Source organism: Anguilla anguilla, chromosome 13 (assembly GCF_013347855.1).
Source record: "Anguilla anguilla isolate fAngAng1 chromosome 13, fAngAng1.pri, whole genome shotgun sequence".
NCBI classification, from domain to species: domain Eukaryota; kingdom Metazoa; phylum Chordata; class Actinopteri; order Anguilliformes; family Anguillidae; genus Anguilla; species Anguilla anguilla.
Window position 1 is genome coordinate 653,116 of NC_049213.1, and position 16,171 is coordinate 669,286.

Sequence of the window (16,171 nt, forward strand, 5' to 3'; positions counted from 1 at the left end):
CGTCACACGGTAGCTCCCTGTAGTCCAGGCAAACAAGGACGCCATCAATCGGTTTTATGAACAAAAAATTTTTTTTCTCAAAAGCTCAAAACACTGAATTAACAAAATATATGCTGGAATGCGTAAATCTGTTAGCTAGCTAGTAGGGGCAAGTGTAACGTTAAATTAGATCTTTTTGACGACAGGCTGACGCTACACTATGTGACGTGGTTTCTTTTTGTTAGCTTAGCTACCCTTAGCTTAGTTATTTTTCTGTATTAAGTAGTTGGTTGATGGGGATAACCGCTACTTATGTTAATAAGGGCACACAAAACACGTGGAAAAGATTATTCAATCACAAAAAAAGCAAATACAGTTTATGTCGGAAGTGGTCAAAATCTCAATCCTCAATTCATTTTAATAGCGAGTACCCCAGGTTGTACCCCGCGTGGGCGTGCCTCGTCGTATTTCGACGAAGTACCTGGATTAGCACAAGCATGCAAAAGTGAAAGTGCAAAAGTACAACTCTGAAAGTGTTTCAAACTCAAACGCCATTTTAAAGACGGACGAGAAAGAAAAGGGAGTAAAAGAAGGAATGAAACTGAAAAAAGAACAGAGTAAGTAGCCTGTTGTGGAGTGGGATGGAGAGAATATAAACTAAAGGTGAAGAGGTATGGGGAGGAACGGGAATCTTCCAGTATAATCGCATTAACACGCCTAATTCAGCAAAACAGGAAACTGACAATAAAATGGGTGCAATTGGCTTCTCCTTTTTTATATTCCATTTGCAGGGCTCGAAATTGCGACCATTTTGGTCGCATATGCTCCCGAAATTTAATCTGCGCGACCTCGAAATATAATTGGGAGCATTTGTGCGAGTGCAAATAATTGTTCTGGTGCGACCTTTTTTTTTCTTTTTCAGGTCGAACGTCACTTTCTCTGTACATTCGCTAGTACACTCTAATGTTACCTGAAGACAAAAGTTTATGATAGGCTACAATTTATTAGCGTTATCGATAGCTGAAAAGTTGAAGCGAACGATTACGGCATTTTTTTTCGAAACGTTAACGCAGTGTTTTGTGTAGCGACCCGGTTGAAACAGCTAATTTCTCCGATGCAGTTTACTGGAGGTTGATTTAATTAGCAGTATTAATGGTGATGAGAAGCGCTTTGTCGTTTGAATGCATAACACGCAATTCCTTGCGCCAGCACCCTCCCCCCCCCCCCTTTATACTGTAAAGCCTGTGGGACGGAGATGGCAGGTAACAGTGCCTTTGCAACGGAGTCAACACATTTTAAGCGTGACAGTTTAACTGTTACTTGTAAACCGTACTGTTATATCGTCGTTTTTTTTATCAATAAAAAAATATATAGCATATATTGTTGGTGGTCCTTACATTTTGGTGGGTGCTCCTAATTTTTTGAAGTTGGGAGCACCAGTGCTACCAAGTAAAAGAGTTCATTTCGAGCCCTGTTAAATGGGACAAAAAGTCATTTAAAAATAATTTTTTTACAAGTTTTTGTTTAATTCAGGTTTTGTAAATAGTTTATGATAATATTACCTTGTGAGATATGATGGTAGCCACAGGCCTAGTAAATTTTGACACCTGCAACCGTAACACTGAAAGACATTCCAAACGTTTTGTCACACAGTAGCCTGTCTAAAATACATTCATTTTTCACCGAAATCAGGTAAATAAATAAAAGTAACGTGAGCGAACACCCAGTGACGATTCAGCACTAACTGCCTATCTGTGGATTTTATTTCAGTAAATCTATTTATTAATTTAATTGATATATTTATTTATTAAACAATGTACATATTAAATTCAGTCCATGGTTTTGTCAGAAAAGTTTTTTCTTTTCCAACTAGTGTCATATTTATAAATAAACGTATTCTTAAGAAAATAATTAAGGAACAACTGGATTTTCCCACATGGCAATAATAGGCCTATGGAAGCCTATTTCTCTTGAACAGAGATTTATTGATAGAATAACAGTTTTGTTGTACATGATGAGCCTTGTGTGGACAGGGAAGTCAGAAATTAGTTTTCTAATCAAGCAGTTTGAATTTGTGCAGAATGTAGAAATGTAAAATTTGGGCAGACTGTACAGTATGTGGTGTGTTACTGTTACAGTTGTTGTGTTAATGCTATTTGGCTAACACAGCAGGTTTAGTTAAAGTGCAGCAGGATACTGAGGTCAAACTGGTAATACAGAGCTACACAAGCAATGCAGCATTAGTGTTACAGTTTTATAATTCTCCATAGAGAAGAAGGCTGCACATTCAAATGTTACCTGTTGCCTAGTTAGGTCAGGCGATGGTTCCACTCACAGCACAGAGCAACTGACGCATTTTGATTCTTGCAGGGACAGCAGCAGAGACGGTTTCCACAGGACGAACGTTGAACTAAGGAACTAAATTTAACAGAGGTAAGCCCTAGTAGCCCCCTTACATAACCTGTCTTTCTTTACATTTTAAAGGGGGACAGTTCACTATAGGCTATTCAGCTAGGCGTGACTTGGCAGGATGGCATATCTGCCATCCCAAATCATGGGTTTCTGGTGTGGTTCTAGTGTACTGTTACTCTAATCGTGGGCTTCCACATCCAAGAACTGCTTGTTTTCCACCCTCCGTTTACCTGGGAATCACGTGTGAATGCAGTCTGGCACAAAGTAGCATAAATTGTTCTGTTAATTACCTGGGGGAAAGAAAACTAGGGCTGGATTTAAATTTGTGGTCCAAATTTGAGAATCCATGTTATAGAGTATTTGAGGACCTAATTCAATTGCTTACCATAGGGGTGTCTGAGGCACTCTATATATTCAAAGAAATATAGGCTACATAAATAAATGAGGGAGTGAATGAAAAAAAATGAAAATGGGGAGGAAAGACAAAAAAACCAAATACAATTAATACCTGGTCAGACATAAGCATGATAGCTGGTTCTAGTATTTATTTCACTTTAACAAATAGGGGTGTTCGGGGAGCGGAACAAGAATAAAATAACTAATGAAACACACACACACACACATATATATATATATATATATATATATATATGCAGTTGCAATCAAAATTATTCAAACCCTCTAACCCATACGAGGTCTTTGTGATGTGAATCAAATTTCATGACAATGTATCAAATAAGGCCTTTGTAAACAGAAATACATGTTTATTAGAACATGTTCAAGGGATTTTGAAAACGTACAGCTGAGTTTACTATTTGTTATAAGGAAAAAATGAAATTCTCTCCAAAAAAATCAATGACCAAATTATTCAACCCCCAAAATCAGTACTTTGTGGAACATCCTTTAGCTTTTATAACTTCCAATAAACGCTTCCTATAAGTGCTCACAAGCCTCTGACACCTCTCTTTTGCAATCTGGGCCCATTCTTCCTGTGCAAATGCTTCCAGTTCACCGATATTCTTTGGTTTTCGTGATGCCACTGCTTTCTTCAAATCCCACCACAGAGGACATTCCAAGATCGTTCCCTGAACCAAGCTTTGGTTGACTTGGTGTATGCTTGGGATCATTGTCTTGCTGGAAAGTCCAGTGATCACCAAGCTTCAGCTTATGCACTGAGGGCATCACATTCTTCTTTAGAATGGCTTGGTATTTCAAGGAATCCATGGTGCCAGTCACGCTGAAGATTGCCAGTACCAGAAGCAGCAAAACACCCCCACAGAAGGACTGACCCACCTCCATACTTGACTGTGGGGATGGTGTTCTTCTTGTCATAAGCTGCACCTTTCTTGCGCCAGACATACCGCTTATCCATGGGTCTAAAAAATTTCCACTTTTGTCTCGTCACTCCATGAAATATTCTCACAAACTCCATGGATTTATCCAAATGATGTCTTGCATATTCAAGTCGATTTTTTATATGCTTACTGGTTAAGAGTGGAGTGCGGCGAGGTGTCCGGCCATGAAGGCCTTGCTTGTTCAATATCCTTCTTATCATCTGTATTTATACTTTTGTTCCAGCTTTCAGAAGATCATTCTGTAATCCTTTGGCAGTAATATGAGGTGTTTTCTCAGCAGTTCTTACGATGTGCCTGATAACAGTTGATGTAACTTTACTATTCCATCCACGTCCAGGTAGGTTTACTGCTATTCCATGACTTTTAAACTTCCTTATGATGCTGCCAATTGTGTCTCTTTGAACTTTCAATATCTTGGAGATCTTTTTGTATCCGTTGCCTTTTTTATGCAGTGAAATAATTTCTTCTCTTAACTTTTGAGAGAGCTCCTTTGTCTTTGGCATGTTTGCTAGTCAGCTTCAAATTGATGTGAAGAAGTGCATCGGTGGGATTTATATGTTTATCACAGGGGAAGCAAACAGTATCTTTATGGATTTCCTAAGGACTTAAGTGTGTTTCCACAAAATTTAGTCACTCTACAAACCAGCAAATATTTAAAAAATGGTGATATTGAATGGGGGTTGAATATTTATGATATGGCTGAAATACAAAATTTACATGCTACTCGGAAATATTAAAAAATACATTTTTATTTTGAATTTTAACAGAACACACAAGTGACATACATGTTGTTTTTTTAGTTTCAAGTCTCCCGAAAAGCATGCATTTAAAAATATTTACAGTTTCCACAGGGGTTGAATAAATTTAATTGCAACGGTATATATATATATATATATATATTTGACATGAAGCTGATCTACACCAGAATGTATAAAAGACATTAAGCTGATGTCAGGCCTGAGGAACAGTGTCGTGCTCTTCCATGGCTTGCTACTTCTCTGGAGTATAAAACTGAGGCAACACACTTATAAAATCCATTTTTCATCAAAAGCAACAAACTCACAAATGAAGAAAAAAAATGGTTGTTGACATTCAAAAATAAGGCAATGGGTCAAAAACTAAATAAAGAAAGAAATATATGACTTAATACTGTGAGACCAAATATTTATAATTTTAAAACCACTGGAGTAGAGTTAAACCTGTCCAGTAGAGGGTGCTAGTGTATCTTAGCCCCGTGCACAGTGAGGTAGATGGTTCAGGGAGCAAAGAACAATCCAGTGGCCACAGTTGGAGAATTCCAGAACTTGGTTGCGTCGGGGGGTCACCAAGTTTCCAAATCTACAATTAATTGCTACATTAGATGCTCCAAAATGAGATGCTACCTCCATGCCTAAAGGCTATTTGGAATGGTTTCAGGAAAAATGGTTTTACTGGAAGTAATCAACAGTTTCAAGAAACTAAATTGTCTCCTTTGTTTCATCTACTGTGGTCCGGAGAGATGACATTAGAGCTCTTTGGCCATGCATAGCTGTTATTTCATTTGTGGCCTTTCTGTTAGCTTGAACTAGTCTGCCCGTTCTCCTCTGATCTCTCATTAACAAGGTGTTTTTTGTTTATCACACAATTCTCTGTAAACTCTAGAGACTGTACTGCATGAAAATCCCAGGAGGGCAGCTGTTTCTGTGATGCTAGAACCACCACATCTGGCACCATCCATCTGGCACAGTCAAAGTCGCTTAGATCACACATCTTGCCCATTCTAATAGGTATGGAGCTGGTCTTGTAACCTATAGGTCGCAGGTTCGATTCCCAGGTAGGACACTGCCGTTGTACCCTTGAGCTAAGTACCCAACCTGTATTGCTTCAGTATATATCCAGCTGTGTGGATGCAATGTAAAATACTATGCAAAATAAAAACTTGTTTAAGTCGCCCTGGATAAGAGTGTCTGCTAAATGCCTGCAATGCAAAGTAAATGTTTTACTGGGAGTAATCAGTCAAACCCAGAAATCTAGCATTTTCAAAATGACATCGTCTCATCTAGTGTTAAATGAGATTACATCATTGTGTAACCCTATTTTACTGTGTGCTTATGCTTTTCGTCCCATCCACGAATAACCCTGACCGTAAAGTCTGTTGTTTTATGTGTGGGTCTTGGTGGAAGAAAAGGAGTATAGGGAGAGTTTGTGGTTGCGGTTGAAACAGCAGTGTTGTTTATTTGGTGGCAGATGAAGCAGTTGAAACAGCAGCATGCAGTCAGTCTCACACATCCAACCTTTCAGAATTAAAACAGTTATGGCTGAATTAGTTAGCCTACATGGCTAACTACACTACACTGCAGCTACAAATAGCTAGCGTAGCACACATGCTTCACATTAGTTCAATTTGCATAAACAAGTAATTAAAGTCTAATAAACATATGGCAAGAATTAAAAGAATATAGCTAGTAAAACACTAAGTAGTAGCAAATACAATCAACATTTAATCCACAACCAAATTAGTTGTGCGCTTCATTCATTTTCAATAGCGAAATAAATAGCTACTAGTCATGCCAGTGCCATAAATAAAGATGAACACTGCATACTTTATGTAAATCATTGACCGCAAATAGTAACACATAATGAACATCAAACATATTATCTTCCATATTTCATGAACAAATTACATGGATGGGTAACATTAATCAAGGTATAAAACTGTTTTGAGGGAGAGAAATATTTCTGCTTCATACCTTTCAGAATTAAAACAGTTATGGCTTGACCTTGATCTCACATGGCCCAAGAGGGTCCCCGACAACAGTTACTGTACCAGAACGGAACAGGGCCCCCTGGTGGCAGCCCTATTTTAGTCCTCCACCCTACAGTTACATTACATTACAGGCATTTAGCAGACACTCTTATCCAGAGTGACTTACACAACTTTTACATTGCATCCATTTATACAGTCAGATATATACTGAAGCAATGCTGGTTAGGTAACTTGCTCAAGGATACAATGGCAGTTTTCTACCCTAGAATCAAACCTGTGATCCTTAGGCTATAAGATTAGTTCCTTACCCATTATACTACATTGTTCATTGCACCATTCTCTGTAAACTCTAGAGACTGTATTGCATGAAGATCCCAGGAGGGCAGCTGTTTCTGTGATGGTGGAACCACTACATCTGGCACCGACAGTCATGCCGCAGTCAAAGTCACTTAGATCACACATCTTGTCCATTACAATATTTGCTCAAACAAAAAACTAAACATCTTCACTATGTCTGCATACTTTATATATTGAATTGCAGCCACATGATTTGCTGTTTGGTGGAGTAGGCTATTTGCATTAATGAGCGGGTGTACATAATAAAGTGGCCGGTATATAATACAAAGGATATGGGTTTGGTGTTGATTTAGGGATGTGTATACAGAAACAGTCCTCATATATACTGGTAAATACAGCGGTGGATCTTTAATGTTACGGGGCTGTTCTGCTTCCACTGATCCTTGGGCCCTTGTTAAAAACAACAGCATCATGAACTCTACCCAGGTACCAGGACATTTTAGCCAGAAATCTGGTTGCCTCTGCTGGCAGACTGAAAGCCACTAGTGGATCTTCCAGCAAAACAGTGACCTCAAGCACACGTTACTATTTAAATGATTAATTAACCACATAAGCCACATTTTGCAATGGGTACAATCTCCAGACTTGAACTCCATTGGAAACCTGCAGTTTCAATTGAACAGGACAGTTCTTTAGCAAATATCAAAAGATATTAAGGATCTGGATGGAGGAAGGGTCTGAGATCCCTCCCAGTGTGTTCTCCAGTCTTATAAGACATTATTCATGAAGACTCAGTGCCATTATCCTTGCAAGGGGAGGGTGAATAAAGTTCTGAATAAGGGGTGGAGGGGGCAAAAATTGTGACACTTATTTTCTGGAAATAAATGTATAATCTGAGAAATGTGGAATTTTGACTGATTCCATTGAATTCCATTGAATCGTTAACAAAAAATATTTATCAAGTTGTACAATCAATATAGAGTTTACCACTTACATTTATGTAATACAGTTGCTGTATAGAACATGTTTAGGGCCTATTTAAATTCTTGATTGCTTCCTGTCAACACTGTGACATGTTGTATATGCGTGTCTCTGTATATTAGTGTGTCTATATGTGTGTTCAGTGTGTTCTCATTTTGTGTGTTTACAGGTTGGCTAGTTTGGGATAGAACCCACATGTGGTGTAAACTGGTCTGATGTATTCCAGTCTCCTGAGATAGGGGGCGCTGTTTCTAAAATGAGTCACTCAGGAGAGCCAGACACCAAAGGAGATACCCTCAGCACTAACAGAAAGAGGTATGAATGCACAAATCAGATATTTAACGTGATGTGAGTTAGAGCTGCAGTAAGAGAATGAGTTAAACTGGAAGCTCTGTCTCCATGTTCTGTTCACAGGGTTCAGGTAGAAAGAGCAGGGTCACCTGTACCCAGCTGTGTTTCTATGAAGAGTGATCATTCAATCACATTCAGGTGTCAGTGAGTGTATTATGTCACTTTCCGATGTAGGTGGGTGTATTATGTCACATTGAGGTGTAGGTAGGTGTATTATGTCACATTCAGGTGTAGGTGAGTGTATTATGGTGTGTTCACAGCTCGGACAGGAGTGGCTTCATATTTCATGTTAATTAATCAACAAGGAACTGCAGCCACGTTTTATGCAGTTAAGGACAACGTATTAAAATACTTACACGGATATGTAAATACATATTTTTGGTTTGGCGGGGAATGAATCTGCTTTAGATATTAGTGCGTGCACTAACTTTGTCTAACAGGGATTACAATACATCTCCCCTACTAAGCTGGAAGAATACCAGTAAACCCCCCAGTATGTAGAAGCAGATCCAAACAACAGGTGATGATGGGGTGGTGGAGGGTGAGTGCAGTTCTGAGCAGCAGCAGTGAAGCAGGCAAAAGCAGCGCAGGCAAGCAGCAGCACTGAGAGGTCTGATTTGTTGTTTAAAAAGGCGCTCCATTGGTGATATGTGCCTGTGATTGGATGGGTAAGAGAAGAGTGTTGTGTGTATGCAATTGGATGATTGTGGAAACGCGTGAGTATGAGTTTAATGGAGCCGACCGATTGGTCTGCTGCAGTTTTTGAGTTTCCTGACAGAACTTGCTTTGTGCATTCTGTGCGCAACGCTCATTCGTTTCTAACTCTGATGTGTGTACAAGAGAGAAACTGCGCAAATGGTTCAGTAGACAATGTGTAAAACAAATTTTTCTGGATAGGACTGCTGTAAGAGTTTAACTGGAAGCTCTGTCTCCATGTGCTGTGAGTTAGAGCCGCAGTGAGAGAATGAGTTTAACTGGAAGCTCTGTCTCCATGATTTGTTCACAGGGTCCTGGTAGAAAGAGCAGGGTCACCTGTACCCAGTTGTCTGTCTATGAAGAGTGATCGTTCAATGGATTATCCAAATAACTTCAAAGGGGAATTCACAGCTGATTCAAGGTAATTACACAGGTTCATACTGACACTACTGTTTAATTCTACTTCAATCTGGCTGGTATCGTTCACCTGTAGGTGGGGGTATTATGTCACTTTCAGATGTGCAGTGAATTAGAACTGCAGTAAGAGGATGAGTTTAACTGGAAGCTCTGTCTCCATGTGCTGTGAGGTAGAGCTGCAGTAAGAGGATGAGTTTAACTGGGTGCTCTGTCTCCATGTGCTGTGAGTTAGAGCTGCAGTAAGATAATGAGTTTTACTGGAAGCTCTGTCTCCATGTGCTGTGATTTAGAGCTGCAGTAAGAGAATGAGTTTAACTGGAAGCTCTGTCTCCATGATTTGTTCACAGGGTCCAGGTAGAAAGAGCAGGGTCACCTGTACCCAGCTGTCTGTCTATGAAGAGTGATCGTTCAATGGATTATCCAAATAACTTCAAAGGGGAATTCACAGCTGATTCAAGGTAATTACACAGGTTCATACTGACACTACTGTTTAATTCTACTTCCATCTGGCTGATATCGTTCACGTGTAGGTGGGGGTATTATGTCACTTTCAGATGTGCAGTGAGTTAGAGCTGCAGTAAGAGAACGAGTTTAACTGGAAGTATTTTGTCATTCAGGTATCGATAGTGTATGATATCACTTTCAGGTGTAGGTGGGTGTTTTATGCCACATTCAGGTGTAGGTGGGTGCATTATATCATTTTCAGTTGTAGACAGGTGTGTTATGTCATTATCCGGTATAGATGGGTATATTGTGCCACACTCAAGTGTAGGTGGGTGTTGCTGAGCAGAGTAAAGTCTCCGCTTCGAATAACCTGGCACAACGAGGTATATCCGTCTAAGAAATAGGATTTATTTCTGCAGAACGTGTTTGGCACTTACACACAACAAGATGGAAACGCTCAAACTGAAGAAAACTGGGGCACTCCCTCCTTTTTAATAGCACAAAGTGTTTTACCTATGATTTGTACAGTTCTATTTCTCATTGATGCATGGCTAATACATAAGCATATGGTAAGACTGAACAAAGTAAATGATTGGCTGTGTCTAGTAATATAGCATGAATATTGAATATGCACATGGTGACCGTTTAGTCTTCAGTGTTACAAAAACAAGCTTTAAATCAGATATAATATTTTGGTCTTTTATCGATCGGTTGCTTTGAGAGTCCTGGGCATCGTGGCATCACAGCCGGTTCCTCCCTGGCAGGATGGCAGGGGGAGGATAAGGAGGAAAGCCAAGCTCACCAGTTTGGACTTCTAGAAGTGTATAAGACAGAGAGATAGAAAACACATACACACAGACACACACACAAACACACGTACATGCATTATTTTTAACTTCAGGTGTAGGCAGGTGTATTATATCACATTCAGGTGTCAGTGAGTGTTTTACGTCACATTCCCATGTAGGTGGGTGTATTATGTCACATTCAGGTGTCAGCAGGTGCATTATGTCACATTCAGGTGTAGGTGGGTGTGTTTTGGTGTCCTCAGGTGTAGGTGTGGTATACCATGTTGGCTCACTGCTGTTTAGATGGTGTTTTTTCTTGTTAAATTTCTGCAATAAATGACCCTGCATCCATTTCCTGCAGTATCAGATTTAAACTTCCCCTCCCTCCATTCCTCACTCTGTCCCTATATTCTAGCTGTTAACACAGCTCAGACAGGAGTGGCTTCATATTTTATGTGAATTAATCATCATGGAGCGAACTGCAACCACATTTTATGCAGTTAAGGACAACACACGTATTAAAATACTTACATGGATATGTAAATACATATTTTTGGTTTGGTGGTGAATGGATCTGCTTTAGATATTAGTGCACGCACTATCTTTGTCTAACAGGGAGTACTATACATCTACCCTACTAAACAGGAAGAATACCAGTAAACCCCCCAGTATGTAGAAGCAGATCCAAACAACAGGTGATGATGGGGTGGTGGAGGGTGAGTGCAGTTCTGAGCAGTAGCAGTGAAGCAGGCAAAAGCAGCGCAGGCAAGCAGCAGCACTGAGAGGTCTGATTGGTGGTTTAAAAAGGCGCTCCATTGGTGATGTGTGCCTGTGATTGGATGGATAAGATAAGAGTGTTGTGTGTATACAATTGGATGATTGCAGAAACGCGTGAGTATGAGGTTAATGGAGCCGACCAATTGGTCAGCTACAATTTTAGAGTTTCCTGACAGAACTTGCTTTGCGCATTCTGTGCGCAACGCTCATTCGTTTCTAACTCTGATGTGTGTACACGAGAGAAACTGCGCAAATGGTTCAGTAGACAATGTGTAAAACAAATTTTTCTGGATAGGACTGCTGTAAGAGTTTAACTGGAAGCTCTGTCTCCATGTGCTGTGAGTTAGAGCTGCAGTGAGAGAATGAGTTTAACTGGAAGCTCTGTCTCCATGTGCTGTGAGTTAGAGCTGCAGTGAGAGAATGAGTTTAACTGGAAGCTCTGTCTCCATGATTTGTTCACAGGGTCCTGGTAGAAAGAGCAGGGTCACCTGTACCCAGTTGTCTGTCTATGAAGAGTGATCGTTCAATGGATTATCCAAATAACTTCAAAGGGGAATTCACAGCTGATTCAAGGTAATTACACAGGTTCATACTGACACTACTGTTTAATTCTGCTTCAATCTGGCTGGTATCGTTCACCTGTAGGTGGGGGTATTATGTCACTTTCAGATGTGCAGTGAGTTAGAACTGCAGTAAGAGGATGAGTTTTACTGGAAGCTCTGTCTCCATGTGCTGTGAGGTAGAGCTGCAGTAAGAGAATGAGTTTAACTGGAAGCTCTGTCTCCATGTGGTGTGAGTTAGAGCTGCAGTAAGAGAATGAGTTTAACTGGAAGCTCTGTCTCCATGTGGTATGAGTTAGAGCTGCAGTAAGAGGATGAGTTACCTGGAAGCTCTGTCTCCATGTGCTGTGAGTTAGAGCTGCAGTAAGAGGATGAGTTTAACTGGAAGCTCTGTCTCCATGTGCTGTGAGGTAGAGCTGCAGTAAGAGGATGAGTTTAACTGGAAGCTCTGTCTCCATGCGCTGTTAGAGCTGCAGTAAGAGGATGAGTTTAACTGGAAGCTCTGTCTCCATGCGCTGTGAGTTAGAGCTGCAGTAAGAGGATGAGTTTAACTAGAAGCTCTGTTTCCATGATTTGATCACAGGGTCCAGCAGTCACTGGAGTACGGCTCTTTTGATGAGAAGGGTTCAGATAAATTATCTTCCGCAAAAAAGGTATGAGATATTTTTTTCTTGTTTTTAATGGGTTATGTCTTTTCTTTGTGCAGTACATTTATTTGAGTATATATAATGCCTATTTAATATGGTGCATGGGTGTTGTTTACAAGTGCCTAACGTTGCCCTTAACATTAATTATGTATTGCACCTTTTTTATATTATTAATTAATTCATTATACATTATACCATCCAAAGTGGAATATCATATGATCATAATAATCCTAATACAGCACACCTCTGTGTATATTTCACAGTGATACAGCATATCTCTTCATGTGTTTATTTCACACTGATACAGCACACTTCTTCCTGTTTATTTTACACTGATACAGTGCACCTCCTCATGTGTTTATTTCACACTGATACAGCACACCTCTTCATGTGTTTATTTCACACTGATACAGCACACCTCTTCATGTGTTTATTTTACACTGATACAGCACACCTCTATGTGTATATTTCACAGCGATACAGCACTCCTCTGTGTATATTTCACAGTGATATAGCACACCTCCTCATGTGTTTATTTCACACTGATACAGCACACCTCTTCATGTGTTTATTTCACAGTGATACAGCACACCTCTTCATGTTTTTTTTCTTTTTTTCTTCTTTTTTTCACACTGATACAGCACATGTATTTATTTCACACTGATACAGCACACCTCTTCATGTGTTTATTTCACACTGATACAGCACATGTATTTATTTCACACTGATACAGCACACCTCTTCATGTGTTTATTTCACACTGATACAGCACATGTATTTATTTCACACTGATACAGCACACCTCTTCATGTGTTTATTTCAGTCTCTTTTGCGCACTCTGACGAAGCTGAAGAAGGATGAGAAGTTGGAACTGTTTCAGAGCCATCTGAGTCAGATTTGCCCAGAATGCTGTCTTGAAGATCAGAGTCTGCCTGAAGATCCTACTTGGCTGGCTAAGTTTATGAAGTTTATTAATGAATTGTTCGACAGTCATGAAGTTGATGATTACCCAGAATGCATTGAGAGAGAGCAGGAGGATCCTGTGGCTGTGTGCATAGTTGAGAAGTTGCTGGAGACCTGTGGCAGTGAGGGGTCTCTGAAGATCACACTCTACATCCTGAGGAACATGAAGCAGAAGGATCTCGCTGATTCATTGGAAAGAGATGAGCACAGTAAGAGCTTTCTCTCATTGCTACTGTGTATCAATTAGAATTTTGAAATGAGTTTAGATGGCAAATCTAACAGTTATCAATGTTCTGATTTACAGCATCTACACTTTCATAATACTGTTTTACATTGACAATATTACATACTGTAAATAAAAGGCCAAAAATAACATTTATTTATTTTACATTTAAATTTATTAACATACTGCCTCAAGAAGTTATTACAGGGACAAGGAAATGAACAAGATTAAATGTCCCTGAGGGGGGTTTAAAGGCAGAATCTTGTGCTCAAAAACCAGTAACTAGACCACTGTCCCATCAGACATACTGCCCTGAGTTTGTATCCCGGAATCAATCTCAGCAATCAGTATAAAAGTATTACATTATAAGGGCCTCTTGGTGTCTCACGCTGTAAAAAAGCTAGTTCCAAAATCAAAAGCATGACCCTGCAATGGGGTGTCCTTGTTGGAGGCAGTTGATTGGGAACTCGGAATCGAAAAAGCGCTCCTTTTCATCATAATGAAACAAATACCCATTAGTGTTAATTTGGTCGAAAACGATTATAGCGAGAGTGACAGTGACACTGATGCTGCTGTCAGCAAGGAATACTATTTCAATGATGGAAGGTATGTAATACTGTCAGAGAGGTGTGTAATGCTGTGTGAGAGGTGTGTAACACACTGTGAGAGGTGTGTAATGCTGTGTTAGGTGTGTAACATACTGTTATAAGCATATAACACTGATATGTGTGAAATATTGTGAAGACAGAATGCATTAATACTTTTATTGGCTGTTTTTTCTTAAAATCTGTTATTGAGTGGGAAATGTTTATCACATTTTTTAAATTATTATTTCTCATATTTCCTCTCTTCAGATGAATCCATAAAAAGAGCCCAGCAGGCACTGAAAACTCATCTGAAGAGGAAGTTTGAATGCATATTTGAAGGTTTAGCAAAGCAGACAACCCTCCTCAATGAGATCTATACAGAGCTCTACATCACAGAGGGAGGAAGTGGGGAGGTCAATGATGAACACGAAGTCAGACAGATTGAGACAGCATCCAAGAGACATACCACACAGGAGACTGCAATCCTCTGCAATGACATCTTTAAGCCTTATCCTGGACAAGAGAAACCTATCAAAACTGTGCTTACAAAGGGCATCGGTGGCATTGGGAAAACTGTCTCTGTGCAGAAGTTCATTCTGGACTGGGCAGAAGGAAAAGCCAATCAGGACATTGATTTCATCTTCACTCTTCCTTTCCGAGATCTGAACTTGAAGAAGGACAGAGAATTCAGTCTGATGCAGCTTCTGCAGCACTACTTTCCACAGCTGAAAGAGATCAAAAGTGTTGATGGTGAAGTCAACACCTTCAAAGTCAAAGTTGTATTTATCTTTGATGGACTGGATGAGTGTCGACTTCCTCTAAATTTCCAAAGTAATAAGTACTGCTCCGATATAACAGAGTCATCATCAGTGGATGTGCTGCTGACCAACCTCATTAAGGGGAATCTGCTTCCCTCTGCTCTCCTCTGGATCACCTCCCGACCAGCAGCAGCCAGTCAGATCCCTCCTGAGTGCGTCCACCAGGTGACAGAGGTACAAGGGTTCAATGACCCGCAGAAAGAGGAGTACTTCAGGAAGAAAATCAGAGATGAGAACCAGGCCAGCAGAATTATCTCACACATTAAGTCATCCAGGAGCCTCTACATCATGTGTCACATACCAGTCTTCTGCTGGATTTCTGCTACTGTTCTGGAGACAATGTTGGGTAAAACAGAGAGTGGAGATCTGCCCAAAACTCTGACTGAAATGTACACACACTTTCTGCTCATTCAGACTAAGGTGAAGAATCAGAAATATCATGGCACTGATGAGACAGACACAAAGAAGATGTCAGCATCAGATACAGAAATCATCCTGAAACTGGGACAGCTGGCTTTTCTACAGATGGAAAAGGGCAATCTGATATTCTATGAAGAGGACCTGAAAGAGAGTGGCATTGATGTCAGTGAAGCTTCGGTGTACTCTGGGGTGTGCACAGAGATCTTTAAAGAGGAGTGTGGGTTGTACCAGGAGACGATCTACTGCTTTGTGCATCTGAGCATTCAGGAGTATCTGGCTGCCTTGTTTGTATTTCAATCATGTGTAAATGAGAACCGACATGTACTCAGAGCAGAAGAATCAAAACCTCACAGTGACAGAGTGCAGCTGTCTGAGTTACACATGAGTGCAGTGGATCAGGCCTTAGAGAGTAAGAATGGACACCTGGACCTTTTCCTCCGATTCCTTCTCGGCCTCTCTCTGGACTCCATTCAGACTCTCTTAGGAGGACTACTGACAGAGACAGAAAGCAGATCAGAGATCATTAAGAAAACAGTCCAGTACATTAAGGAGAGGATCAAAAAGGAGTCTTCAGCAGAGAGGATCATCAATCTGTTCCACTGTCTCAATGAACTGAATGATAACTCTCTAGTGCAGGAAATCCAGGATTCCCTGAGACCAGGAAAACTTTCTGATATAAAGTTGGAACCAGACCAATGTTCAGCTCTGGC

The 16,171-nt window shown here is 40.2% G+C and overlaps 1 protein-coding gene across 1 annotated transcript in view; it reads left to right on the forward strand.

Moving 5' to 3' along the window:
• Window positions 1-358: 358 nt before the first annotated feature.
• Window positions 359-16,171, forward strand: part of LOC118210808 — a 184,840-nt gene continuing 169,027 nt past the window's right edge. The window contains exons 1-6 of the mRNA XM_035387255.1: window positions 359-596; window positions 2,350-2,412; window positions 7,940-8,085; window positions 9,128-9,238; window positions 9,582-9,692; window positions 11,706-11,816. Coding sequence (XP_035243146.1) covers window positions 8,027-8,085; window positions 9,128-9,238; window positions 9,582-9,692; window positions 11,706-11,816 — 392 coding nt within the window. The 5' untranslated portion in view covers window positions 359-596; window positions 2,350-2,412; window positions 7,940-8,026. The remainder of the gene's footprint in view (window positions 597-2,349; window positions 2,413-7,939; window positions 8,086-9,127; window positions 9,239-9,581; window positions 9,693-11,705; window positions 11,817-16,171) is intronic.